General features: G+C 44.4%; 1 protein-coding gene across 4 annotated transcripts in view; it reads left to right on the forward strand.

Moving 5' to 3' along the window:
* Positions 1–5593: 5593 nt before the first annotated feature.
* Positions 5594–26236, forward strand: part of LOC135257716 (intermembrane lipid transfer protein VPS13B-like) — a 302540-nt gene continuing 281897 nt past the window's right edge. For 3 of the 4 annotated variants that reach the window (XM_064340785.1, XM_064340767.1, XM_064340791.1), the window contains exons 1-3: positions 5594–5737; positions 7060–7223; positions 8804–8947. In XM_064340785.1, coding sequence (XP_064196855.1) covers positions 7077–7223; positions 8804–8947 — 291 coding nt within the window. In that variant the 5' untranslated portion in view covers positions 5594–5737; positions 7060–7076. Of the gene's footprint in view, positions 5738–6285; positions 6329–7059; positions 7224–8803; positions 8948–26236 lie in introns of all 4 variants that reach the window. The other variant, XM_064340776.1, reaches the window with a different exon arrangement.

Genomic DNA, 26236 nt, shown 5'->3' on the forward strand with positions numbered 1-26236 from the left:
CAGCAATGGGTCAATGTCTGCAACATTCAAGGAAGTTTACAGGCGTATGTTGATCAGAATGACAAACAGAATGCTGAAACCTGGATTTTGGGCGCTGTTTTGGACTTTGTGTGATCTGTGACAGACAATTGCTTGTTTTTTTTTTTTTACTGATTCACAATCTGGGTGCTGAACCTTTATTTATATCCATCAAAGAACATACTTATATTTATTTTCTTAGACCAACGCTGGGCCAAATTCAGATTAACAGCCTTTCCCACGTACTCGTATCATTTGATATGGTAAGAATAGCTATTTACTAGTTTAGGCTATCTCTCAATGGTAAGTATAGGGTATATTAGCCTTATGTAAGTTTAAACGCTCATATAATTTAGATATCCTTTCACCGTTTACTTACCGTTTAAAATTTGTATAGGCCTATTTATGTAACATTTGCGTAATCCACCCCAGCTATAAAGCCTATGTACCGAAGAGTGAAACATTCTGTGCGCATTTTTCTTGTGGATCTGAGCAGCAGAATCAATCCAGACCATGGAAGAATGGTCTACACGTGTCAGCTAATTTCGTGCCGCTACACATTGCCACAAAGACGTGGGAAAATGAATCCCTGATGGCAATTAAAGAAGACCAAGGAGCGAGACAAAGGCAGATGTAAAACGGGTTTAATTAGTTTCATGCGGTTTCAAATCACGTCTAAAGCCTCACTGAATTGCGAGATTGACGTAGCAAAACCTGCTACCTATATTGGAAATAGTTTCATACCGTTGTATCAGCATTCGCTGATGCATATGTTAGTGTTCTATATTATACGCATGTTGAATAAAATAGAAGTTCAACAGTTCAAGCGTTAGGCCTACATGCAAAATACATATGAAGTCCAACCGACAAGGTTGCATGTACTTCATATTCTTTGCATTTATATAATAAATTGGAAATTAATTATGTAATTCAGTGGGCATTTCACTCAGTAAATAATAATTATATTTTTCATTTGTTATAATGAGCGCAGATTTGTTTTCAGTAAGCTATAAGGCTCGAGTTTATTATTCCTCGACGAATTATGAAAGGCCTACATTTTTTGGTGGTAGGGTTGTGGTGGTCAGCCTATATCAATGGCCGGGGCTGCACCCTGCTGCTTTTGTTGTGATAAAGTGAACAATTAATTTACTTACTCTGCTCAATTGTGATCGTGAAATTATATCGTATTATCATTTATTCTTTGTTGACCTTTCTGTATACATGCCGGTAATTAGTTCGTTAATTACGACAACGATAATGGTAAGTGACTGTGGCAGCAGTTTCATAGTATCTCAAAGGTTTAAATTTTGTATTTGTATTTAACAGTAAAACCACATTGCATGCTAATGGGAACTAATACTATAGGACCCAACATCGCAACTAGCCTACTTTTGCTAGGCTACAATTTTAAACTGCTGCCGCTGCAGCTACTCCTGCTGCTTTTGCTGCTATTACTACTACTACTACTACTACTACTACTACGACAGCAATACTACTACTATTGTTAATAATAATAATAATAATAATAATAATAGTAATAATTTTGTGTTGATGTAGGTTTTTGTTGTTTCAGCGGTATGGCAGGCTACGTCAAGTAAAGGTTACGTTTTAGCCCTTTTCAAAGAAGACCAAAAGTTCAACCTGTAATATTCTCTCTAACGAATGGAGAGGAAACTCAATTGATTGGCTATATAACTTATAGCCCATTTAAGCGTTGTCCGCTTAGTTAATTCGTCGAATGCATTACGTCACACATAGCCTATTATTTTGTAACGTAGGCTATTATGTAGCCTATTTAAATGTGGAACATAAATTGCCTAACTGCAAATATATTTTTCGTCATGCACGGTTGTCTTTTCAAACTAGCTGGTTCGTCTATAGGCTACATAATTCGTGCCATGCAACACAAAGAGCCAGTTGAGCCAAAAAAAATGTCCTGTAAAATAATTTAGAAGAAACTTATTATTATTATTATTGTTGTTGTTGTTGTTGTTATCAAAGACAACAGTTCTAATTATTATGATTATTTATACAGTGCATTTTAATGCTAGTTCATTTTAGCTTGCTTTTGGTAATTCCTCTTGCAGCTGGTCCAGCATTGTCTTTATGTTCAATATAAAAACTGGTGAATATAACCTGTTACACGAAAGTAATTGCATCTGATATGTATGATATGATGCGATATTGGCCTAGATACAAAAAATAAACAAGATAAGAGTAATATCACTACAAATGGATGCACCACAACACAATGATGTAAACAATCGATCACGGAATATTAGCCTACTTCACAGAAAACCTGTAAAGAAAACATATATGTCGAGCCCTACCGACAAGTATAGGCCTATATATATATATAGAATACGCAGTAGAAGCAGCAAAAATATGTACTTTTTTTTTTTTTAAAGACGCGATTAACAAAAATTCTGCATTGAAAATCTTGAGTGAAAATAATATTTAGACGATGGCACGTGCGCGGGAGCAGGCCTATACTATGAATGGATATGTTGCCAGGTAGGAACAATCAGCTGTCTTGAGGAAAATAAATTTAAGGAGCATTTCAGACTTGAGAATGTATTTTTTGTCAGTTCTATGTACACAAAGTGTTTAGTGTTAAATCAACACTGATATACTACATTTTACTTGGACATCAGTATGCTCAATCTCTATTTGACTCTCTCAGAGCTGAATTAACACAAATCATTGTACTGTACACATTGTGTAGGGGATGCTGTCCACCACCGAAAGAACTGTGTTCCAGCTGTCCCACCCAAAAGCAAATAGCATTGCCCAAGAATGACAAAAATTCAGGCTTATGAGTTCCAAAAGTACCCCAAACCCACCACACAAGCCCCCTGGCACAGCACCCACCATGCCAAAAAAGCAAAATCCAAAAAATGAAACACTGACAGACACTCCTGATCAATTTTATGGGGCCAAAAAGCAAAGTTGTCGTCTGTCACCATCTAAACATTCTAAGAGTAGGGTAACAATCAGAGACGAAAACTTGTGCATGAACCCTGTCTCCGTTTGATATTTAATCTGTCTGCAAATTAAAGCCACTTGTTTTAACCTCACCCCAAAGCATTCACACATATAGAAGGGAATATAACCTTTCCTCCAAGGTTAAGCTGTAGCCTGAAATGCCATGGAGACCTCATCCATTTCACATTTTGGAGGAAATTCAAGGAAGTGGATTTTAAACATGGAACAACCATAGGAGCTGTCAAATTTCCTGCTTTTGACATGGGCATTTATACGTTTGACCTTTGTTGAACCAGTTTTCCTTGTTTGATGGTGACGGCAAGTTTGGTCCTGGGGCACTACAAAATTTGGTCTGTAGACTGTAATACAACTGTTACACCAGAATAATTCTGACAAGTAGAATGACTTCCAGCAAAAGGTGAAACTACAGGAACATGCTACATTATTTTCTAATTTGGGGACAATATTACTCATTTGTAATAAAGTCACATTTGTGTACAGACATCTTGTGTTTCTACTCTCAGATACCCTGGCTAGATCATACTGCATTAGACTAGTATTTAAATCATGTACATATCTGTGACTGTACAGCAGGTATGTGTTGTTCACATTCGTCTTTCTCATTTCAAAATAAACCTATGAAATTAAGCATGAACTGGAGCAGCCATGAGTGTGTGTCACTGCAGCTGCTAGTTCTGATGTCCAGAAAATGACATCAGCTCTTGTCAAAGGCAATGCAGCAGGCTCAGTCTTTTCAGACCTGCAAATTGTTAATCTTAAATTAAGGAGTTCTGGAACTTCTACACGTGTATTGCAGAATTTTCCAAAGCAAGGAAATTGCTTTTAGTTGTTATGTAAACCATTTCAGGGAAATGAACATCAAAAGCAAGAACTCACACTGATGGTGTTACTCAAATGTGGGCAACATTATGACACTGTGCAAAAAGCCATTTCATAGACAAAAGGTTAAAATGAATCCTTAAAATAATATGAAATCAGTGTTTCTGGGAAATATGTAAGCCTTGAACCTATGACACCTCACATGCACTTCCAGGAATATGAGTAGAAAGTATCATAGCTGATCTTCACCGGTGAGTACAACAAAACATAGGTTGAACCTTCCATACACCTTCTATGTCCAGCATCACATTTTTAAGTAACAATCTTATGTAGATATTCATGAGATGGGGCAATGGAAAAGTGCCATGAAATATCAGCAAAACAACTGCCTTAACTTTGACAAAGTGAAAAAAGTGACATTTCTGAAAATCATGAAAAATATAATCAATATAGGCCCGTAATTCTTCTGTAACAAGATTTCCAACACTAACTCTCTAATGCCTAAGTTGTATCGCAGACGGAACGGGGACCTAGCTTTCATCTGAACTGACCAGTCACTGAGCTATGATGAATGTTTTAGGACCACTGTCATGCCAATGCCAGTAGCACATCTGGAACAGGCCAAATGCAGTGAATGGGCTTGTGAGAAATCAACAGTGAATGTTTGACTCTTGAGATTTCTTCAAACTACTTTGTACTGGCAGACCACACATTGAAGCCTGGCAGAGTATCACAAGCCAGATGAATTGCCTGTAGAATTGACCATTTCAATTTTGTAATTGGGTAGCATGACCACTGCCAAACATAAGGTGCTGGGTGGTTCACTTGAGGTCAGAAAAATTTATTTATGAAGGGATAATTGGAGAGCAAGAGCCAGTCACTTCACAGCCAGAAATATTTGAACTGTGTTCAATCCTTGAAATATGACTATGTGGCTTATTAGTATTTGACAACTATGTTGGGAAAATAAATAATTTAAAATTAAAAAACAAATATTTATCTTATTTTCTAAATTCTTGAATTGTGTGACTTACAAAGGAAATCATGCAACACATTGCTTTGATCATTAAACATGTCTTCAGTGTAGTGGTAACCTAATATTTTCACCTGAATTGAATTCTATTCATTGCGTGTGTATTTATACCTTTTTGACTAAACCTGTTGGTTAGGTAGAAATATTTTTTGAATGAATATACTGCACACTGAACATATGAGTTCTACTTTCATATTGTAAATGAATTACATAGGCCTATATCAGACAAACACACAAGCAGGATATCCTTTAAAGTTGTCAAAGTATTTATAGTTATGGGTGTAGCATAAAAAGTTCATGTTTGGCCACTCAACACCATTTTAAATCTTTCCTGACACATGTTCAAATAGACAAACTAACAAAAATACAAAATGTAGATTTTTTTCTCTTAGATTATGCGGGTGATTAATAAAACACTAAGCCTGTATTGCAGTTTCAACAATGCTTTGATATATAGGCTAATGATATTTATTTATGGACTATACCGTAAAAAAGGCACAAATAGCATCTTCTACATTACAATTGATGGCATCATTCTGCCACGTTTCCTCTTTGAAGGTACGATGAACCGGGCTTCATGAAAGAGTTTTGGTCGTGTCTTTCTGAAACTGGTTGTATTTTACCCGCGCGGTCGTCTTGACACTCTCTTGTGGTCAGACCACAAAACACCAGCGAGGTGGTTCAGAGTGCCCAGCGTGATAGTAATAGGAAATGACATCACCGTGAATACCGGATGTAGTTAGATGCGGAAGGGGTCTTCACGAAGATGATGGAAGTGCTCACTGGTCGTTGTTTATGTTTGGATATGAAGGAATGAATCCATGCGGAATACAGGACACTACTCAAAATTGCATTAATCAAGTAAGAATTAAATGAAAGTTATGTGCATAGCACTGGGTCGAATTTCGGATTTTTGCTTGATTATTTATTCCATCTCGTTAGAACTTGAGTTAACTAGTGCTAGCTACCTAACAGCTAGATAGCTCGTATTGTACATGCTGCCTAACAATATATATTGCACATGTGCTTTCCTTTCATATGCATAATAGGTAGCTACGATCATAATAAATACGCAGATTAGTTGTCGAATGTTATTGCTTTATCTGTAAATTATTGACAAAGTAATCCCTTTCGCTGCTCTTTACAGATGAAGCCAGGAAAAAGTTCCAGCTGTTACCCGCAACTCAAAGCTGTGCTAACTTGCTAATTACCGGGAGCGTTCAATTTCGCCACTGCTGTCATAATTTTCATGTAGATTTGTCTGGCTAGTTGATGGCTAACAAGCGGACGTGTAAACTTTTTCAATAACGTCTTGTCGTTTGCTAGTTTGCATCTCGGTAGCTACCAACTAGCTAGCTAGCTTTCTACATCTTGCCAAATGTATAAGAAATGAATCATCTGTTTTCCAGCTTGTCAACCCAGTTAACCAGCTCATTATCATATATCAATAAGGTAATGTGTCAAGTCGACACTGCATATAACTTTCTAGTTGTCGGAATTTTTGTTTTTGAGAAAAACATTAGGAATGTATAATCTAATACAAGAATGACAGACTAATTGGTGTGACTGTCTTTATCTAATCACAGAACAAATTATAATGTTATCATATTATTAGATATGTTATTGTCTTAAATTGGGATGCCTATAATGAACATTTCACAAAGAATAGTATTATTGTTTCTTGTATACTAGATACGCTCTTATTCTGTGTGATATGCAGAATGTCATCAAAGAAACACAGGTTTTCAGTCAAGTTTACAGATTGTGCTAGGGCTCTAACATTTTCCCAAAGGAGCCAATATGCCCCTAAGTTGAATAATTTAGGAGAACACTAATGCATCCCAGTTAGTTGATATGCTTCTATATTATTTTTTCAGTTTGCACACATCAATTTTCAGGAGCAAATGTAGAGTACTGTATGCTATGAAAAACTTTAATAAAGATTTATAGACACTGATATGTCCAGACAGTAGGTTTTTTGGATTCTCTCCAGGTGTAGTTCACATCCATACACATTTGTAGTTCAACCTTCTTATTAAATTTACTTGAATATGACAGTGTTATAAAACAATAGTCATTCTTCTTTCTTAGAGTTTTGTATGATCTATGTAATAATCTATAAGCATTCGAGCTATATAATGTGTGGACTGTTATTATAATCCTCTGTTTCTTCTCTTTGACAGCACTGAGGGTGCTCGACATGTTGGAGTCTTACGTCACTCCCTTGTTGATGAGCTATGTAAACCGCTACATTAAGAACCTGAAGCCCTCAGACCTGCAGCTGTCTCTTTGGGGAGGAGATGTTGTCCTCAGCAAGCTAGACTTGAAGCTGGACGTCCTGGAACAGGTACTGTATGGCTCCACCACACTTGTTTGTGCTTCAGCGTTTGACATAGGAATTCATTTTTACAAGTAAGATGCAAATTTCCCTTTTGAGTGGCATTTTAATATATGCAGTGACATATCATTTATATTACTCAATAGGCAGTATAATTATGTCTGTATTTTTATTGTGTTATATAGGATTATTGAAAAGCTGAAGTCTGGATAGATTTTTCCCTCTTGAATCTGAAAGTCATGCGTCCATAGACATGTAAATAGACCTGAAGCTAATCTGAAAATTCGTTTTTCATATCACCTTGGGGTTTTGCACAAAGCATGTGATAACTTTGAAGTCTGCATCATGCTACTCAGTAATGGTATCCTGTCATTTGAACTTCTGAAGTAGTTCAAATGACAGGTTCCCAGCTTGACAATCCTGTTAACTAGCAATATTGTGTATATCTCACATGCAGTAAGGTAACTTGACTTGTCAGGTTGACACTGTGTGAAGCACTTTCTAGTTGTTTTCAGAATTTTTGGTTGTAATGAAAAACAGTAGCAATGTAGAATGGAACACAGTATTAGTAAACAAGCATGACAGTCTAATTAGTGTGCATGACCTTCTCTTTCCCTGAAATTCACGAAACTACAGATTATTTTTTTCACCTTAAATTATTGAGACCTTGAATTTAATATAGCTTTTCAACTCATTGTAACCCTGGCTCACATCAGAACTAAAATAGAAATGTAAGTCTGGTGTTGGTATTTAATTTTTCAAGCCATTCTCATTGTATTTAGATTGATGGATTTTTTTTGGAAGACTGTTCCAATTTGCTATGTATTTTGGTACAGTTTGATCTTGTACTTGTAAAATATGTAAAGGTTCAGGCTGCCATGTACTAGGAGTGCTTCTTCTGTCCGCAATGATTCAGCCATTCCAAAATAGCAGACGGAAAACAATACCTAACAGGGAATGTGATGAAAATTCTCATTGAAAGCAGCTTTTGACAGTTTGACACTGGGAACATACTGCTCCTTAGAAGTGTAATGCTATCTTTAAAGGCCGGCAGTATTTATTTCTTTTTGTAGTTTGTAGTCTCTTTATTGAATTTGGCCACGTCTAATCTGCAAAGGAATAATTTTAAAACCATCCTTTAAGTGAAATAATGTTGTCTTTGAAACAGGCATGTGAAAATCCATTATAGCTCTTCCTCAGTTGCATTTAGCTAATTATTAGCCTTTGGCTGGACAGCAGAGCTTGTACGATTCCATGGGATGTTTTTTATTTTCTTAAAAAACTTAGCTTTAGGACAGTTACTGATGCTTAACATGTACACTCATCGTACATAATTGAATCTTTGCGATTCCCTTCCTGTAAACACCATACATTTGGTTTCAGAGGCGATTTGAAGAACTTTTTTTTACTGTTTTTATCTGTGAAGAGGTTTGTTTTTACAATCGCCTTATTGTCTTGCCTAATTTCTGTCCGGGAAAGATGTTTGTCTGTACTGGTATGTAGGGTCCTAGTTTTTGTGGTTTTCCCTCCATGCAGGTAAAGTGAAGTTGGTCTGGCTGTTGAGGTTTGGTCTTTCTCCCCATCCGTAGGAGCTGAAGCTGCCTTTCACCTTCCTGAGTGGCCACATCCATGAGCTGCGCATCCATGTGCCATGGACCAAGCTGGGCTCAGAGCCCGTGGTCATCACCATCAACACCATGGAGTGCATCTTAAAGCTGAAGGATGGGGCTCAGGTCAGTGGTGTCATAGCCTCGCATATCGCAGACCCTTGTGGCATTATTAACCTGACCTGGTGGAGACTGTCATGAAAGAAGTCCACCGGACACAGAGATTCAAGGCACTGGGAAATACTTTCTGGAGCCCTTAGATTATAGAACACCAGTTTCACAATCTTTGGCTTTTCTACCTAGACATTCTTGAGGTATGACTGTGGTCCAGTCAAGAGTTCTGATATTTTGTAGCAGTGTCACTGTCTGACAGTAATTGTGCTCACCCCATGATTATGTGGCAGTTGAGTTACGTTACATATTCCCCCAGTCCTCATTCAGCCTGATGATGCACCTTTTAGCCAACTCTGGAGTCCTCCAGCTGAGCTGTGCAGATTATCCACACATCCCCAAAGCTGAAATCTGAAAATATAGTCTCTCCATGAAAACAAAAAAGAACAACATTTTACAAAGACTTAAGAACAACAGCGGTATCGCCATTCTCATTTTGCATTAATGTTCTTAACCAAGAGGGCTTAGAACTTGTTAATTTGACTTTGCTTAGCAACGCTCTTTCTGATCGCACTCCTCAATGCTTAATTATGTCCCTCAGCGGTCCTAGATGAACCGGGCTAATAACGATCCAATACAAGCAAGCGAAAGGGGGAGAGGCCAGCAGTAAATAAATCATGGCCGCTTTGGTGGAGAATGATGTCATGCCCGCACGCCGTGCCTCATATTTTGATCCACGTTTTCAAAAGCTGGAGGGGGAAAAAGAAGACAGACGTTGGCCATGGCTTTAAAGGAGCCTTCAACAAAGAGCACATTTGGGGACGTCGCGATGAAAGAGTGTCGTCATTCACGCTACCAGAATTAAACATTTGCAAATGCTCTTTTAATTCCTTTGGTAAAATAAGGCCTCCTTTATGCGAAACAGACAGGCTTTGGTGCAAAGCCAAGATCAGAAATGTATTAACCGTTTATTAAACTGTTAATATGTGCATCTCGAAAGGATGATGTATTTATAGTCAGTATTGATATTTTTCTGTTTCTACGACAGTCCTGTTAGTCCTGTCTGCGTGTATTTCTGCTTTATCGCTAGTATGATTAAATTGTGCTTGAAATCGAACAGTAGCACATTGCGTGAATATTACAGTGCAACCTTGACCTCAGTTGAATGCAAAAAAATGGACAAGTAGTCAATGTTTTTGCTCATAACAAGATGCTTATTTGGCAATAAGTCTTGATATCTTTAAAAAAAACATATTCTCATGGAAAGTGAGATGTCTTGTTGGGTAGCTTGTCAGTTTCTTTCTTTCTGTGCAAACATCAGTTAATCAAATTATTAACTTTGTAAAATAACATCAGGAGTATGACTGAAATAAATATTTTTTTAAAGCTTTGTATTAGCCTTACTCCAGACTGATGGCATTAACTGTGATGGTAGGATTGCACCTTTTAGTTGTGGCGCTATATGAGTATGGGAATGCCTTACCAGCTGTCTCCCTTGGGTGGTGCTATGGGCAGTTATGCACCGCTCTGTGGGGCTGTTGGCAGCAGTTGGCACTGACTGGTACAGTCAGTATTTATGCCAGACAGTGGGTCCTGCCCACACAGTGGAACCAGGCATTTTAGCAGAATGAAACACCCAGCAGCCAAATAGGGAATGTTAATGTACATTCGGACAAATTTGGATGAAGGTGAAATTTTGTCTGCGAAGGACGTGACCCTGCAGATTTTGTCAAACAGCTCTTGCGTGAATTAGAGTTCAACTTTAAGGACGGTATAAATGTGCATTCTCGCCACATTTAGTGATCTGGCAAAGGAGTTGTTGTGTGCGTCTCTGCTTTCTTTCATTAACTCCGACCCTGCAGAATGAGAAGTAACATGTCTGTGGCTTTGCGTCTCTGAAATAAAGTGCTTTCATTAAACTTTTGGAAACCAAAGTATTTTAATCAAATAAATTTGTTGGAAAGTGAATTTACGGGCCAGTACAGGAAACAGTGTTGGGGCAAATGGTTTGATGTGTGGGTCCCCAGTTCGGATGGTGGTTTATGGACCGTTGTTGTGGTCTTTTCCTTGATGTTTTGAGTGATGTACATACTGCACCCTTGCCAATTATGCAGTTATGAAAGTTAACGCTGGCTTTGGGGTCAATGTGCTAAACTCCCATTTTTTGGCTTTAAAGAATGTCTGCAACAGATTGCTCTGCCTAAAGTATGCAAAGTCATGTGGAAAGTTGGGGTGGATGTGATGGATGTTGGATGTACTTAATATATTTTTCAGGTGAGGTCTTTGAGCTAATGACAGCTGACATGTTGGAAGGCTGCCTGTAGGCTGCCCAAGTTCACGACCGCTAGGTGACCAGAAGTAGTACCGGCCCTCACTTTCTTTCCATGTTATGCATGAGAGCTAGTTCTACCAACCAGAAGAGTTTGAATGGAAAAGGGTCTGCTTCTGTTCTTGTTCAGTGTGCTGTCACCTCTGTACAGCTACCTAAATAATGCCATAATTAACGATAGTGTTGATCAGGGCAGGAGTGTTTTATAGGTTATACAGTTCTTGGCAAGATGTTCCCCATGCCAGACATAAACCAAATCTTTCAGCCCTAGCGTCACCAGCCTGAAACACGACTAGAGCCCGTTTTATTTCGGTAACTGCCATTTTCCTGGTTGTCCTACTATTGGGGGGGGGGTTAATCCAGGCTTTAGTTAGAAAAGTGCTGGGCTGGGCTTGGGCACACGGCACACCCATTTAGAGGTTGCCCCATCCCTCTTGGCAAAAGTTGGTATAGCCCACACTGGTCTGTGCCTAGAGAGAAGAGGCTATTAACTACAGCTGAGCACATGACGCATAAAAGGGAGCGCGTCTGCCATCTATCAGCTGGAGGACGCCAGTGCATCTGCGGAGACGGAAATCTGAAAAAGATTACAGGGAAGAGTAATATTTATATTATTTTATTTAGGTTTGATTTGAAATATTTTCGTACTGGGAAATGGAGTACGAAGGACATTTTCGTGAGAAGAGCCTGGTCCTACCTGCGCCACCCAGGCAGCCGCCGAATGCGAAGGCGGGTTAAGAGCAGCCGCGCTACAGGAAGGTGGACGTTTCAAGGCCAGATGTCCCATAAGAAACACATTTCAGGAGAAGTCAATTACAGCTAATTATGCGGACCGCCGCAACAGATCTGTACCACATGATCTCTCGGAGCCCTGCGCTAATGGTAAATATCGTACTGCGCTGGTGGCTACTGCTGGAGCGATCGTGTTTCCGCCATTATGGAAATCCAGACTTGTTTTTCTGCTCCGCGCACCGTTTGAGGTCAGAAGGCGTCGATGCGACGTGTGCTCACGTGCTCTGCAAACAGGTATTCCGTACAGATGTTTTCTCGGATTTCTCAGGTCGAGAAAGGATTTTTGGGAAGATTGTAGATGACGTTTGGACAAATTATTTGATGGTATGCGCACCCGGGGAGACGACGCTTTGGAGCGCCGCCAGACTCCCCAACAGAAGCTCCGGCCGGTGGAATTCAAACGAAAGGCTGCAGCCCCTCGCTATCTGACGGGGGGGTAGCGAGCCTCCACTGTCCTGCCATCCCGAGACCCAGGAATGCCAAACAGGCAGTCTTTTCATTTGATTAAGAAAACCTGCGCGTCATAAGTTATATTTATGCTTTCTTAAAAGGCATTAAACTACTTTACATCAAAGGTTGTCACTGACTTCAGAAATCTCCACTGTAGGATAAATCCTACCAGTTGTTTGTTCTATGATAGCGCTTTTTTAAAACTGAGGAGGGAAAAACGATCCTTTAAATCTGTCTTATTTGTCCTAATTACAGCCTGTCAAGGGGATTTTCAAGGACAACTAAGGGATTTATGAAGAAATAGGAACATGATATAAACATTAAAATAGTTTAATGTACATAAATCTCATTTCAGCTTATAGTGACTTGCATATCTCTAGTTCGCCATTGCTTTTATCAGTCAAACTAATCAGGCGGTTAAGCCTGAACTTGGCCTGTGCTTTGTGCACTCAAACCAAAACTTTACCAAAACTTTATTTTGGAGGGATTACTAATAGTATTTTCAGATAACCTTTAGTATTCTTCAAAATCAAATCAAAACGCTGAAATGATGGGAAGATCATTTTGATGTTTTAAAGGAAACTAGATTTTAACTAAGAAGGTAATGCTGTCCAGTGCTTATAGCTGAAAATTCAGATCTTCAGTGACATAGATTAACTCTCATTGTAATTGCACTTGTTGTAGTTTCTGCCCCTTTCATTAGAAAACATTTATTGGATACTTTTAGTTTAGTCTTAGGAAACTTTAACCAACATGGAAAATAATGTAATTAATACAATATGCAGTAATTTTTTTTGTTGCAATTATGTTAAAAACATGAAATTCTGCCCTGAAGAAAACATCCGCATAGCTTTTCAAGTTCAGCGAGGGTTCTGTAATTTAAGTAACGCTTTCAGAGCATTTTCATCGTACTAATTCCTCTTTGGGATTTGGATATTAGAATCTCTTTAGTGCCCATCGGCAAGGAACCAAGAATGCAATTTTAGCTCCCAGCAAAACTGGAAAGAGTTCCACTTTTAGTTGCACTTGGAGATTACAGCTCCTGCTGACAGAGTAATTACCTAAAATGGTATATAATGAGGACTTTTTCAGCTTAGATATATGGGAAAAAATGTGGTCAGATGTTACGCATTAATTTTGCGTATTCTTTCAAAGTGCACCATCCTATTTCTGCACTGCGTCAGAATATTATTTCCTGTCATTCATATTAATGATTTGCTGCCATTTCCCTTTGAAGTTCGCCAAGCTGTGAACATTCATACTTTTGACCTGGGCTTCGCAGTTTGTTGAGAGATGCAGCTTCTCTTATTTTCAGTTTAGACTTATGAAAAGTCTATAAATCGAAGGCAAATAAAACCATGTGGTTGTAATCTTTTTTTTTTTTTTTTTTTTTTTAACGTTGGCCTCAAACCTTGGTGGAGAGGGCCATTTCCAGTCCTGGAGGGCTGTGGGGTCTGCTAGTTGCGTCGAGCCGCTGCTTGTGATTGGATAATTTGAAGGCTTGACGTGAATAGGAAGTCCAGGAGTAAATGGGGTTTTCAGCTGGAAGGGCTCCATCCCTCGAGGTTGGGGTTTTCGTGCACCTAATCCAGGAAACGGATCCCGGTGTATGGTTGAGGGGAGCCCTTCGCTAACGGGGACTTGCGGACATGTTGCGTCGCCTCCTGCGTGACCTTCGGCTCTGTGCGCTCCCTGCATCGGAGGGGAAAGGGATTTCTGGTTCCCTCTGCTCGTCGATTCGTCCAGACCGCGTGGTGGAAGGGCCCGGAGTGCGGCGCTGCGTCAGAGACCACACACGTCTCGCATCAGATACTCCGCTCGGCTCTGATCTGCGCCCGTCTTTAAAAAAAAGAAGCCTTGGAACGCTCCGCGGAACGGGGGATAGGTCCCAAATGGCATCGAAATTTGTACGCCGTTCTTCGCTAACCGCGGGTATTAATAGCTCCTAATGAGAACTCCCCACCCCCCGTTGTTTCGTTTTTCTCTGATGAGAGTTGGGTGTTTCGGTCACAAGCCCCGTTTAGGCCATAGTTTTACTTTTGGCTTTTCCTTTTTCACTGGGAACAGATTGGGGGACCAGAAAAGGGGTGATGGGGGTCAATTTCTGATGGAGCGATTCAAACAAATACTTCAATGAATTGAGGACACTTTTCTAAAAGAGAATTAGCTTTTTTGTTTGAGGTTGGGGTGGGGGGGAAGGGGTACAATCTCTTTAATTAATTATTTTTTAAATAATTTGTGATGTAGGCTTTTAGTCTTGGAAAGGGAAGCACGTTCCTCTCCCACACACACAACCTCCACTTTGCCTGGTATTCGTGTGGGCTGTGAGAAGCGGTTAGCGGCTGCGCTCCCTAGAATAACGCGCAACCAGGTCGTTTACAGTACCAACACCAGGCCTCTATAAAACTTGAAAAAGTGTCTAGCCCACATCAGTTCACTGTCGTCTGTCCTCTAGCGTAACACTTTCGAGAGTTAAATTGCTTTAAAAAAACAAAATTAGGTTTGGGGCTGAGGGAAAAAAAAAAAAACCCCTCATGTCATCTGTTCTCTAGACTTGTGGTGTCTGTCGAATTCCTCGGCTATATTTAGCCAGCCGTTGCACTGAAACAGCACCAGGGCTCCCTGGTCTGCTGTGTTAAAGAGATAATTGCTAACATTGACAGAACAGAGCAGTGTGAGGACATCCCAATGTCTGAGGACAAGCAGCCCCGAGCCCTGGGGAGAGACCCGTGATCACGGAGACCAGACGAGGCCGGAAACGGCTATGACCGACCCTGCTGTGGCTGGGCCTATATATAACAATGCAACTGTCAGGACTACATGGCAGATGGAATGCATTGTTATACCGCTTTTCCCAGCAACTACGGCGACACGAAGAGCTTCACCATTAATGCCTCTCGTTAACCCTTTCACACACACACTCGCGCACCAACGGCGAAAGGCAGCCAAGCAAGGCGCCCACCAGCTCGTTAGGAGCAATTAGGGGTTAGGTGTCTCGCTCAAGGACACTTCATCACCAGGGCCAGGGATTGAGCCAGCAACTTTCTGATTGCCAGACCGCACTGCCTCCTGAGGAATAGTTATATATACCATAACTATAACTGCTGTGAATAATTCAGATGCAGGTGTTTTTTTTAATGAAACCAGATAGGGTTCCCTTTGGAGGTCGCTCTGTGTCTGACAGGACGTGTGGGAGGACGGGACTTTTGCTGCTGCTGCTGATGTGGAGGATCTGATTGGAGCAGTGCTCTGAGATGAGTAGGGGGGAGGGGCCTTCAACTCGTGTGTTGTTTGGCCTCCGTTCAGGGATATTTATAGTTTCCTTACAGGCTATTTTTAGTTCCCCCACAACCTCACGCGGTATAAATAATGTGTTTTTCTGGTGAAATAGAATATCATTTCACTTTTTAACTGTTAACCATGCCACTCTACCACTAAGGTTTTTTTTTCTTTTTTACATTTGAAAGGTTTATGTTCTTGGTTTGACTCGCACAGTGATTTTTACTGATACACTCATTCCTGTTTTGGCTAGTTGATCTGATTTTTGGACTTTATTTCCGACGTCAGTTATTTTGTTTATTTAATTTATTTGTTAACATGATTGTGTATTTTATTTGCATACAAAGTTACATCATTCATGGAAGCTTGCAGTGTCTCTGTAGGGATTTCTGATTCACAGCCCTCCAGTTCGGTCCTGTACTTTCCTGTACTTCTCTTCTGCCTGTTTATGAGTGGCCATGGTCTTTTAAAAGCTGACTTCTTGCCAGGCCTGTGTAAAGACCTTTCTCTATAGTCCCGGTAGGAAGGTATGTTCTGACCTCAGTTCTGAGGTCTGGTGTGCCAGCAGCATCAGCAGTGCTAATGTTTCTGGGTACATGAAAAAAAGCTGGACCCTGACCCTGGAGCTCATTCTCTGTTTGGAGATAAAACCGTAAGGAAAGAGCGGAACACGGAAAAGAAAACAGCCCTTGGAAGTTTGTAATCAGATAGCGCAAACTGGATAATCTCCGACCAGCGCCGTCCGGAAACCTTCGCTTTGATTCCCCCGGCTCACGGAGGGCAAATGGCTCACGGAGATTGGGCCGTAAATCCGCTCGATCAGCGCCCGCACGCGCCCAGGTACTCGCCCGCCCGCCTGCCCGCCCGCCAGCTCGCCCGCCCGCCGCGCTCGCCCGTCAGAGGGGAAAAGCCACGCCCTCGGCACCTCTTCAGGCTGACCTTCACCTGCGAGTCAGCCTGACGTCGTCGTGCGCCCCCCCCCACCACACACCCGTTCATAAGTGTTCTGTCGTTCGCACAGCGTGCGCTATCCGCCGGGGGCTGGAGAAAGCATGACGCTGTTAGCGGGGAGTCAGACAATGGCGGTATGTTTCCAATATGGGGAATCGCATTGTAATGCAGTCCAGTGATTTTGTTTTCCTCAGGCTCAGTGTCTGAGAATGTGTGCCTCGCGTTACCGCTGGCCGGACTGTTTGGACTGCGTCTGTGACGTCCTGATGCCATTCAAGTTATAAGCCTCCTTTTAAGAATTTCTTAGAATAAATTGCGTCTCGGAGCAAGAGAAGTTGAATTAAGGGGAATGGAACATGACATCGTGAAGTGAGATGAGCGAGGGATGAAGGAGGGATGAGGGAAGGACAGCGTATCCACGTTAAGAAGTGGTGTGAAACGACAGCAGAGCGAAGGAGGGGGTGGGGGTAGGGGAAGGGGGGGCTGGAAATCCCAGATGTGGGGTGTTTACACTGGGCCTGACTGGTCAGCCTGTCAGAAACACCCCAGGGCCCCCCCGCCTGGGCCGTCTCTCCTGCCAACCAGCTTTTGTGTCATCGTCCCCCCCCCTCGCCACTCACTCCTGAGACTGCACGCCTTTCATTCCCCGACTCCACACACACTTGTATATTTTCACAGCCAGCCCCTCAAAGTGCTGAGAAGGTGCAGCTCCTTAAACCCGAGGTTTCGCTTTGAGTAGCTGGCCTCGTTGGTAAGGTTTGTTTGCGATGTAGCCTAATCTGCATTGCGTCTCGTCCCGTGGGCTCGTAGCTTCGGGGTTTTAGCCCGGGGGCTAATGCTCATCCCTTCACTGCGTGCATTACGCTGGTAATGGCATGTGCTGTTTGATTATGGAAGCCGTTGGCTTTGGGAATCCAGGTGGGCCGTCAGAGTACCTGTTTATTTCTGTTAGCCGGCGGTTAGAACCTGAGAGGCCTGCAGGCTGCTGTTCTGGCTCACATCTGCAAGTCTTTTTGGCGTTAAACTATAGGGACTAATTGGCTCACCTTTCCCTGTTTCTGGCCTCTGCTTTTCAGGTCCAACAATAATCAATAAACCGGCTCAACATAAGCTGACCATGGGGGGTCCTCATATTATTTTTCATAAGTAATTTTTAGTGAAAACACCACTTGTGTAGCAGACATTGGTAAAATAAGTAGCCTGTTTGAAATTTCTTAGCACATCAAACACCAGTACACTAACTCTGTATACTGACAAATTTTAAAAGAAACATATTTCCACCAATATTTACAATAAAGTCATTCTTTCATTCTTTGAGTGAACATTTGGTTTACTAACATTTTGTTTAAGATTATTAGCGACCTGCGGAATGCATTTTCAAATTTTACTGGGACTGAAAGATTTAAAAAAAAAACGTTTTGACCCAGGTCTGCTGTGTATCTATTTTTCTGTTTTCCTTTTATTTAAACTGCAATTATTTTTGGACATTTTATTAGCATTACGCAGAAACCCGTCTATTCTTTTATTCTTTGAAGCCATCTGTTCCCCCTTTATCGCGCCGGCGTAACGGCGTTTGGTCTGTTTTTAGCGTCAGAGCGCAGCCCGGGCTGATGGCATCACCTGTGACTCAGCCTGACGTGGTTGTGCTGGGGGTCAGCGTCCATGTGGCGGGACGCTGCTCTCCGGGCCCCGGTGTCGGCTTCGCGCCGCCTCCGCCGAGCCAAGTACGCGCAGCTGCGCCGCTCTGCCTTTTCCTCTTCCGTCCCAGCGCGGTCTGCGCTGGACCCGGGCCTTCGCTCCCCCCCACCCCCCGCCCCACCGCTGCCTTTGTCTCTCATAACCCCGAACGGTCCGGAGGGCCACTGTGCAGCGGTCCAGCAGACCAAAGGAAGCCTCCTTCCCCTGGTCTCGCTCCGCCGTGACTCGGTCTCCCCGAGGTGAGTTCCTGCCAGTAGCAGCTGGGCGCTGAGGTTATCCCGCGTGGCCACAGGAAGTGTGCGGCGCGGCTTCGTCCCCGGCCTTCCTGCGTCCGCCGAGTCGGCCTGCGATCGATACGCACCGGACGCCGGGCCTCCCCGCGGCCGTCCCCAGCCGCGGCCGCTGGCAGGATGCGTCCCTCTCATCTCCGGCTAGCCCATTGTCTGTGCCATCAACCGCACTGTCTGCCGGGATGGCGTCGTCACGGAAAAGAGCGCAAAACAACCCGCTTAGACACTACGGGTCGGACCGTGTGTACGACCGTGTGAGGAAGAATCAAAACGTCTGGAGTTGGGGTGCGAAGCTTTGATGCGCTACACGAACGCTTTTAAAGTGTAGCACAGCAGCGGCGCATTCTTGATTCTGGTGAAATAGTGGTGATTAATGTTGCGGCGCTGTTGAGTCGCCGTGGGAACGCGCGCCTATGTGGCTCCACATTAAAGGGGGGATGTGGGTGGTCCGTTCTCCACGTCTGCGGGTGCACATGCTCCGGGACCCTCGAGCCCACAGCGCAGTAACTCTGACAGTGTAATGCAGCCGATAGAGCCGATAAAAGGGCATGTGAAGATATAGCACTGAAAGTGTAATTGGAATGTGATGAAACATTCGAGCGGGGAATAGAACTCCGTACATGGGCAGTGCGCCCTCGTATATCACATGTGCAGAGCTCGCACGTGCTCTGTTACTGTAGACACGGCTAACGACCCGCATTATATCGGTTTAGCATTCCTTAAGTATGTTTAGGGAGAACGCCGTATTTGTTTGAGCACTTTGCGACGATGATAACAATAGCGCTAAGAGCTAATTGCAGGGGACGGATTTACGTGTAAGATATAGATTACTCGTACCGCCCGGCTTATTTAGGTTCTGGGTCTTACGGTTTGTTGTCTTTGTTTGGCAGCCGAGTTTGAGTGAAACCGCACACTTGCCCCGGCGCACACCGGCTGCGTTGGGTGTCCGCACCGAGCCGAGCCACGCTCTGTGATCCGGGCCTGAGAAAGGAAGAATGCAGTTTGAGTAATTGCTCGACATGTCACTCTTCGTGCAGGGGAGAAAAAAAGGGATTTCGAAGGCATATGGTTAGCCCGAAAAGATAATAAACAATGCGTGTCTTGAGAAGTGTATCGCCCACTTGACACAGACCACATTGCTTCTTAAAATGACCAACATGATAAGAATTTACATGTGTTATAATTATCTTGTAATTGCTTAAATCTTTTGCAAAACTTGGAGACAGTTATAATTTCCAGCTGGGGGGGTTGTGGGTTAGGGCTGGGTGGGGGGGGGTGTCCACTTTGTTGTATTGTTGAGAGCAACGCTGGGGGAAGTGCGTTGGCTCTGGGCCCTCCTGAGGCCTTGCTGTGCATATATGGAATATGAGTCATCTTAAAATAATTATAGACGTGTCAACAAATTTTTGCAATTAGAAAAAAAGACCAAAACTGTACAGTGGATAGTTTGCGCTGTGCTACCCCGCGTGACTGCAAGGGGGCGCTACAGTGTGGAGGCCAGGACCAGGCGCGGTAACCTCCGTGACCCTCGAAGAGGGTCACATCTCGGCACTCCCTAAACCGAGCGCCCTGCAGAGGTCTCTGCCCTGTGAAGTCCCAGGGTGCTCTTTCTGTTATCGTCCGAGTCGTCCGTCTGCTAAGGTGTAGGGGCGGGTGTAAATGTGGGCGTTGATGGGTGGAGTGCGGTGGACGGTTTTCAGGCTGTAGGTCTGACCCGAGCAAAAATGTTTTGTAAAACAGTGAAAAGTCTGGACATCCATACCCCCTACTTCTGCGCCCTCTTCCTCCAGGTTACATGTCAGTCCTTAAACCCACCCAATGTAATTTCCACACTCAACGGAACAGATCTTGAGACAGTCACATCCTATAAATACTTGGGCATTTGGCATGATAACACCTCATCCTTCATGCACCACATTTCTAAGCTTCAGACCAAAATAAAATCCGGACTATATGGCAATCACTCATCATTCACTTAATTTGTCCATTTACTCTTAGTCCAGCTGACCATTCGGCCAATTCTAGATTATGCTGATGTCCTTTATATATCAGAGTCTAAGGGTGCACTTGGGCATCTTGATGGGCTCTGCCTCTCTGCCATCAGGTTTGCTACCAGTGCCCCTAGCAGAGCGCAATATCACCATCTTTACGCAACTGTTAACTGGCCATCCTTACACACGTGCCACAGAACCACTGGCTCACTCTTATTTATAGGACTGCTTGGTTTAACCCTGTGAGTGTGTCGGTGTGAGTGTGCGAGGGAGGGAGAGAGAGAGAGAGATTGAGATAATGAATGTGTCCTTGCATGCATACACGTGTGTGTGTGTGTTTGTGTGTGTATCAGAGAGAAAGAGAACGTGTCTCTATATTCATGCACGTGTGTGTGTGTCTGTGTGAGAGAGAATGCGCTTGTGTGTATGTGTGTGTCTGTGTGAGAGAATGTGTGTGTGTCTGTGAGAGAGGGAATGTGTGTGTGTGTGTCTGTGAGAGAGAAGGTGTGTGCGTGTGTCTGTGAGAGAGGGAATGTATGTGCGTGTGTGTCTGTGAGAGAGAGAAACGTGTGTGTGCGTGTGTGTCTGTGAGAGAGAGAAATGTGTGTGTGCGTGTGTGTCTGTGAAAGAGAACGTGTGTGTTTGTGTGTCTGTGAGAGAGAACGTGTGTGTGTGTGTCTGTGAGAGAGAGCGTGTGTGTGTGTGTGTCTGTGAGAGAGAACGTGTGTGTGTGCGTGTGTGTCTGTGAGAGAGAACGTGTGTGCGTGTGTCTGTGAGAGAGAACGTGTGTGTGTGTGTCTGTGAGAGAGAACGTGTGTGTGTGTGTCTGTGAGAGAGAACGTGTGTGCGTGTGTGCAGGCTCTACACATTGCAGTTATTAGCATCGGGGGGACTTGCCAGTGTTGTCGGAATGCTTCACATGCTCAGTCTGGCTCTGTGGTTTGTTGATGGAGACATCTAAAGAACCATAACCTCTCAGATCTAAATCAGGAAGGCTTTCTCTCTCTGTCTCACACTCACTCTCCTCCCTCTGTCCCTGTCTCATTCAGTCTCCATCCCACACTCTGTCTAGCACAGCCTTTCCCCCCTCCCTCTCTCTTACTCTCTCTATTTCAGTCTGCTCTCCAATAGTAATCATCTGTTTTACAGTCCTTGCATTATTGCAGTGCATCATTTTAATAATTACCATTGTGGGGGTTTTTGTGGGGTGAAAGCACTGGTCCATTGTGCACTGATGCACCTCGCAGGCTGGACCCAAATTTTGAACTTGGCGTTCTACAGCGTGACCCATGATTTGGCTGTGACATCACGTTCGAAGGGAGAGTTTCCTCACCTCAGCCTGCAGCAGCGACTCCTTGGTGGCTAGCAGCTAGCCAGCAGGTGCCTGCAGTGCTGCCTGCAGAAGATGTGCTGTCCTCCATGTGGTATAGTATTGTCCACATATGCTCAAGTTAGGGTGTAAAATTCGCTGTACATAATTTGCTTTCTGCGAAGTGAAAATTGTCACAAACCTCACCATTTTGAAATTAAACAGACTTGTTATTTACATTGATAAAAATGCCGGGGCTGACAGAGAGCCTGTCTCTGTCCTTTTGCTGTGAATGGACGGAGGCTGTAGGTATGTTGTGAGAGAGCACACGCCTCTCACTGTGCTCTGAGTTTGGGCAGGCGCTGCAGTCGCTGGAAGAAATGCGCTTGTGGAGGACGGGCAGACGGTTAGACAGCCCGCACGCCCCCCTGGGGGGAGACTTGTGCTCTGAAGCCCCTCCCCTGCAGATGAGTTCTTGGGATTATGTCATCTACCAAGCATTCGCTGTTCCTTATCCCTCTTTTCTGTTTTTGGTCACGGGAAGCGCACAGAGCTGCAGATACGAGAGTTGCCATGGCCACCGCTGGACTTGCGCAGTTGAGTTGCAGAGTCCCGTTGGGGTTATTTCTGCTGTTCCCCTGGTGCAGTCCTGGCCTGTGCAGAGCTCTGACCAAAGCCTAGGACTAAGCTAGTACATAAAAACTGTGTGTGCTGACGACCTGTCAGGAATTGTGATTCACTGTACAGGAGACCAGGGGGCTGTGAGTCAGGTGGAGGGAGGGGCTATGAGACGGGGGAGGGGCTGTGAGACGGGGGGAGGGGCTGTTAGGTGGTGGGAGGGGCCAAGCATATGCTGAGGAGGGAGAGAATCTGGTGAGCTCTGAGGCCTCCCCGGGGCTCTCTTCAGGTCTCAGCCCTGATTGGTCGACTTTGCTTCATAAGAACTGAAGGGATTTTTGATGCTCCAACACCCTTCAGCCCAGCAGCTTTATTCTAAGTCAGATTTGTTGCGCATTACGCTCAGTTCTAGCAGCGCGGCGGCTACTGTACCGCACTGCGCATAACACAGCAAAACACTGTTTTACACCGTGCGTGCTCAAGGCTGCAAACTGTCTTATGGGTGATTATGAGCTTTACCCAGTTGTGTAATGTGCGGTGGCCTTATTGAGAACCTTGGCACGCGGTCATTTCTGTAGAAGGGGCGTGGTCGCTCGAGCCGTTCACCCCCGGCTTCGGGCTTCTTTCTCCAGCACCTCCCGCCCCGATACCCATGGACGGGAACAGAACCCACACCCTTGCGGTTTTCGCAAACACATGGGCCGCACCTGTCCCGCGTCCTCACATCTGCCCGGCAACTGTGAGCCATTACCCCTGTTCAGGCTCGTCAGAGACGGAGCCATTTCTGGCCTCTGGAGAAGCCTGAGCCGGGCCCTCCGGTACTCAGTCTGACCCCCGCCTTCGTCTTTTATCGCAGTTCTGGGATCGTAGGAGGCAGCCATTAAAACGCGCCGGGCTGGAGCTGGGTTCTGCGCCCGGGCCTTCTTGGCCGCGCTGCCCGACGGTGACATCACCGCGACTCGGTGATTATGCGGCCCTTGGCTCGCTGCTCTCTCGCGTCCCTCTAACGAACACGGCTCCTTTCTGGGCTTCCGGAACGGGGCGCACGCTTGGAAAGGTCGCCAGGAGCGCCTCCGTGGTAACGTTACGCAGGGGCCGAACGTGCTCGGTAACGCTTTCTGTGCCGCCGGGCCGGGTGAACAGCGCTAACGTTAGCATGATAACAGAGAGAGCCTGGCGCTCAGGCGCCCTTTGTAGTGGGCGGGATCGTTTTCTAGGCATGTGGCGTGTGAGGCAGCGAGTTGCCCAGAAGACATTCTGCTGGGTATGAAGAAATAAATAAGAAGTGAGCCCCTCTGAATGTTGGGTGGGTTTTTACAGGCCTGGCGTTTGAAGGTTGGGGTATGCTGTTTATGGGGGCCGTTACACAAACATGTACAGTATTCGCTGCGGTGTGCGGTTCCGCGGGAGAAACGAGGCTCGGAAAATGTTTTCGTGGAAGTATCATAATTACAAGCTAGGCGGCGTTCCGTAATGAAGTAATTTGACGGATTTGTTCCCGTCAGTGTTTCTCGGCTGCCCGTCTGCAGATGGCTTGCAGATGTGACCGTGGTAAACTTGCCTACCTGTCGACGTCGGGGAGCCGGCTGCGTTCGCCTCGCCGGCAGCGTCGCTGCCTTGACCGTGTTCTCTTTGGGAGGTGAAGGACTTTTCCCAGGATGTTTATAGTGTAGAATGGTGGTGGTGGTGGTGGGGGTGTGGCCTGGTATCTTGGCAACATTTCCAGCCCAGTTCTCTTCAGTTGCCTTTTCATTCCTACATCTCAGCTGCTGTCTGTTGAGCTTTCTGGTCCATTCTGGTTCATCCCTCACTGTGAAATGATCCTGAGGTGAGTGAAAGGTTCTATATGGATATGTTCCTTTATTATTATCAAGCTCCACTGCCAACACAGCTCCTAAATATTTCTGAAACCCTGTAAAAAAAAAAAAAAAAGGAATGTTTAATAACTTTATAACACTGTAAGATTGTTTTTGTAACCACTCATTGACAGTTGTAAGACCTTTATAACAAGAGTGATAATTCATATGCATGCTTAGCCACTTATTACAGCTGGCGTCGCAGGCCATACAGCACGTAGGGCATCACAACCTGAAGGCAGTTTATGTCAGTGGCAAAAAAGAACATTTTATGAATACTCTGACTGACATTAATGTGTGAATCAGCATTAATGAATTGTAATAATGTATAATTAGGTAGTCTGCATAAGACCCCAGTGTCAAGTTTTACAAAAACAGATTATTTTCTAATAATATAGAGTAATGCTCAACCCATGTATGCAACACCCCCCCCCCCCTTCCCCCATGCAGCTGGGGGTTGGATTCCCTGCCATGGTGCTTTCTGTACTGTGATCCCATCTCTGTCTCTAACCTTCTGTGTTTTCCTTCTGTCTGAATACAGATTAAAAAAAAATACATAAGGTGGGTGGACTGTCTGCACTGCTTTAAAAAAAGAATGAAAATCACTTTCCGTGCCAGTTATGACTAGCTGGCGGTCCCACAGGGAGGCGTGTAATTGGCTGTAGCACTGCCCTGTGATGGATGACCTATGATATCGGTTGTCTCTTTCCTCATGAGCGACTCCTCTGACCGATTGGGCGCCTGCAGTCTGACTGCTTCAGCTGCATCAGCTGCGTCAGCTGCGCTTGAAGCAGCACTGGCTGCGCAGCTCGATCGCTCCATGGACCTGAGGCTATGAGACTGGCTTTAGAATGCAATTGGGCGTTCCAGATTTGGAGAAAATGAAACGTCCGGGATAAAAATTGGTTAAAGGGATTTTTCACATTCTTTTGCGCAGAATAAGCAGCTTTGGAGTTACATGAAGTGCACACATATATATTTTTTGCTTTAACCGCCTTTCCCCCTCAGTCTCTTAAAAATTATTATAATTATAACCCAGTGTCCAATTTATATGTCCGTTGTGGTTATGAGTTAAACCACAAACCCCTGTGTCGTGATTGGCCCTATATTAGCCATTGTAAAGGCAGCGGGTCGACAGAAACTTCTGTCAATTATCTGAAATGTCCTTCAGCGCACACGGAACTGTCCGGAACAATCTCAAACGTCCACTAAAAGTGAAACGATGTAAAGGAACAACGGGGAGCGAGCTCTCCCTTTCAAACGGAACGTGCTCAATCAGGGCTTTTCAGCGCTTTCCCTCGATTGGCAGCGACACACGCACCAGAGGTTCCAGCTCGCTTTGCGGCTTCTTCCGCTGTGATTCGCGGAGAGCTCTCGGCGCGGAGCGCCCGTGGTTCCCGACGTGCCGAGCGGCTCCTGTTACAGGCCCGTTTCAGAGGTGCGCTCCCCCCCCCCCTCCGTGTGAAGATGAATGGTGGGAAAGGACGGCCCCAGCGCGTTTACGCTGCTCACCGCCGCGCACCTCCGGCTCCTCCAGGAAGCCGTATTCCGTTAGCGCGCGGCGCTTGTATTGTTCGGCGCTTCGGCTCTGCTGAACCGCCGCAGAGGGGCGGGGGGAGGGGGAGAGAGAGGACGGAGGGGGAAAGAACCTTTTAATTAGCCGCTTTCAGCGGGACAGTTAATCAGAGTCACGCCGGCCAATCGCGTGTGATATTCACCCGAGTCCTGTTCCGCCGCGTAA

This window comes from Anguilla rostrata, chromosome 1 (assembly GCF_018555375.3).
Source record: "Anguilla rostrata isolate EN2019 chromosome 1, ASM1855537v3, whole genome shotgun sequence".
NCBI lineage: Eukaryota > Metazoa > Chordata > Actinopteri > Anguilliformes > Anguillidae > Anguilla > Anguilla rostrata.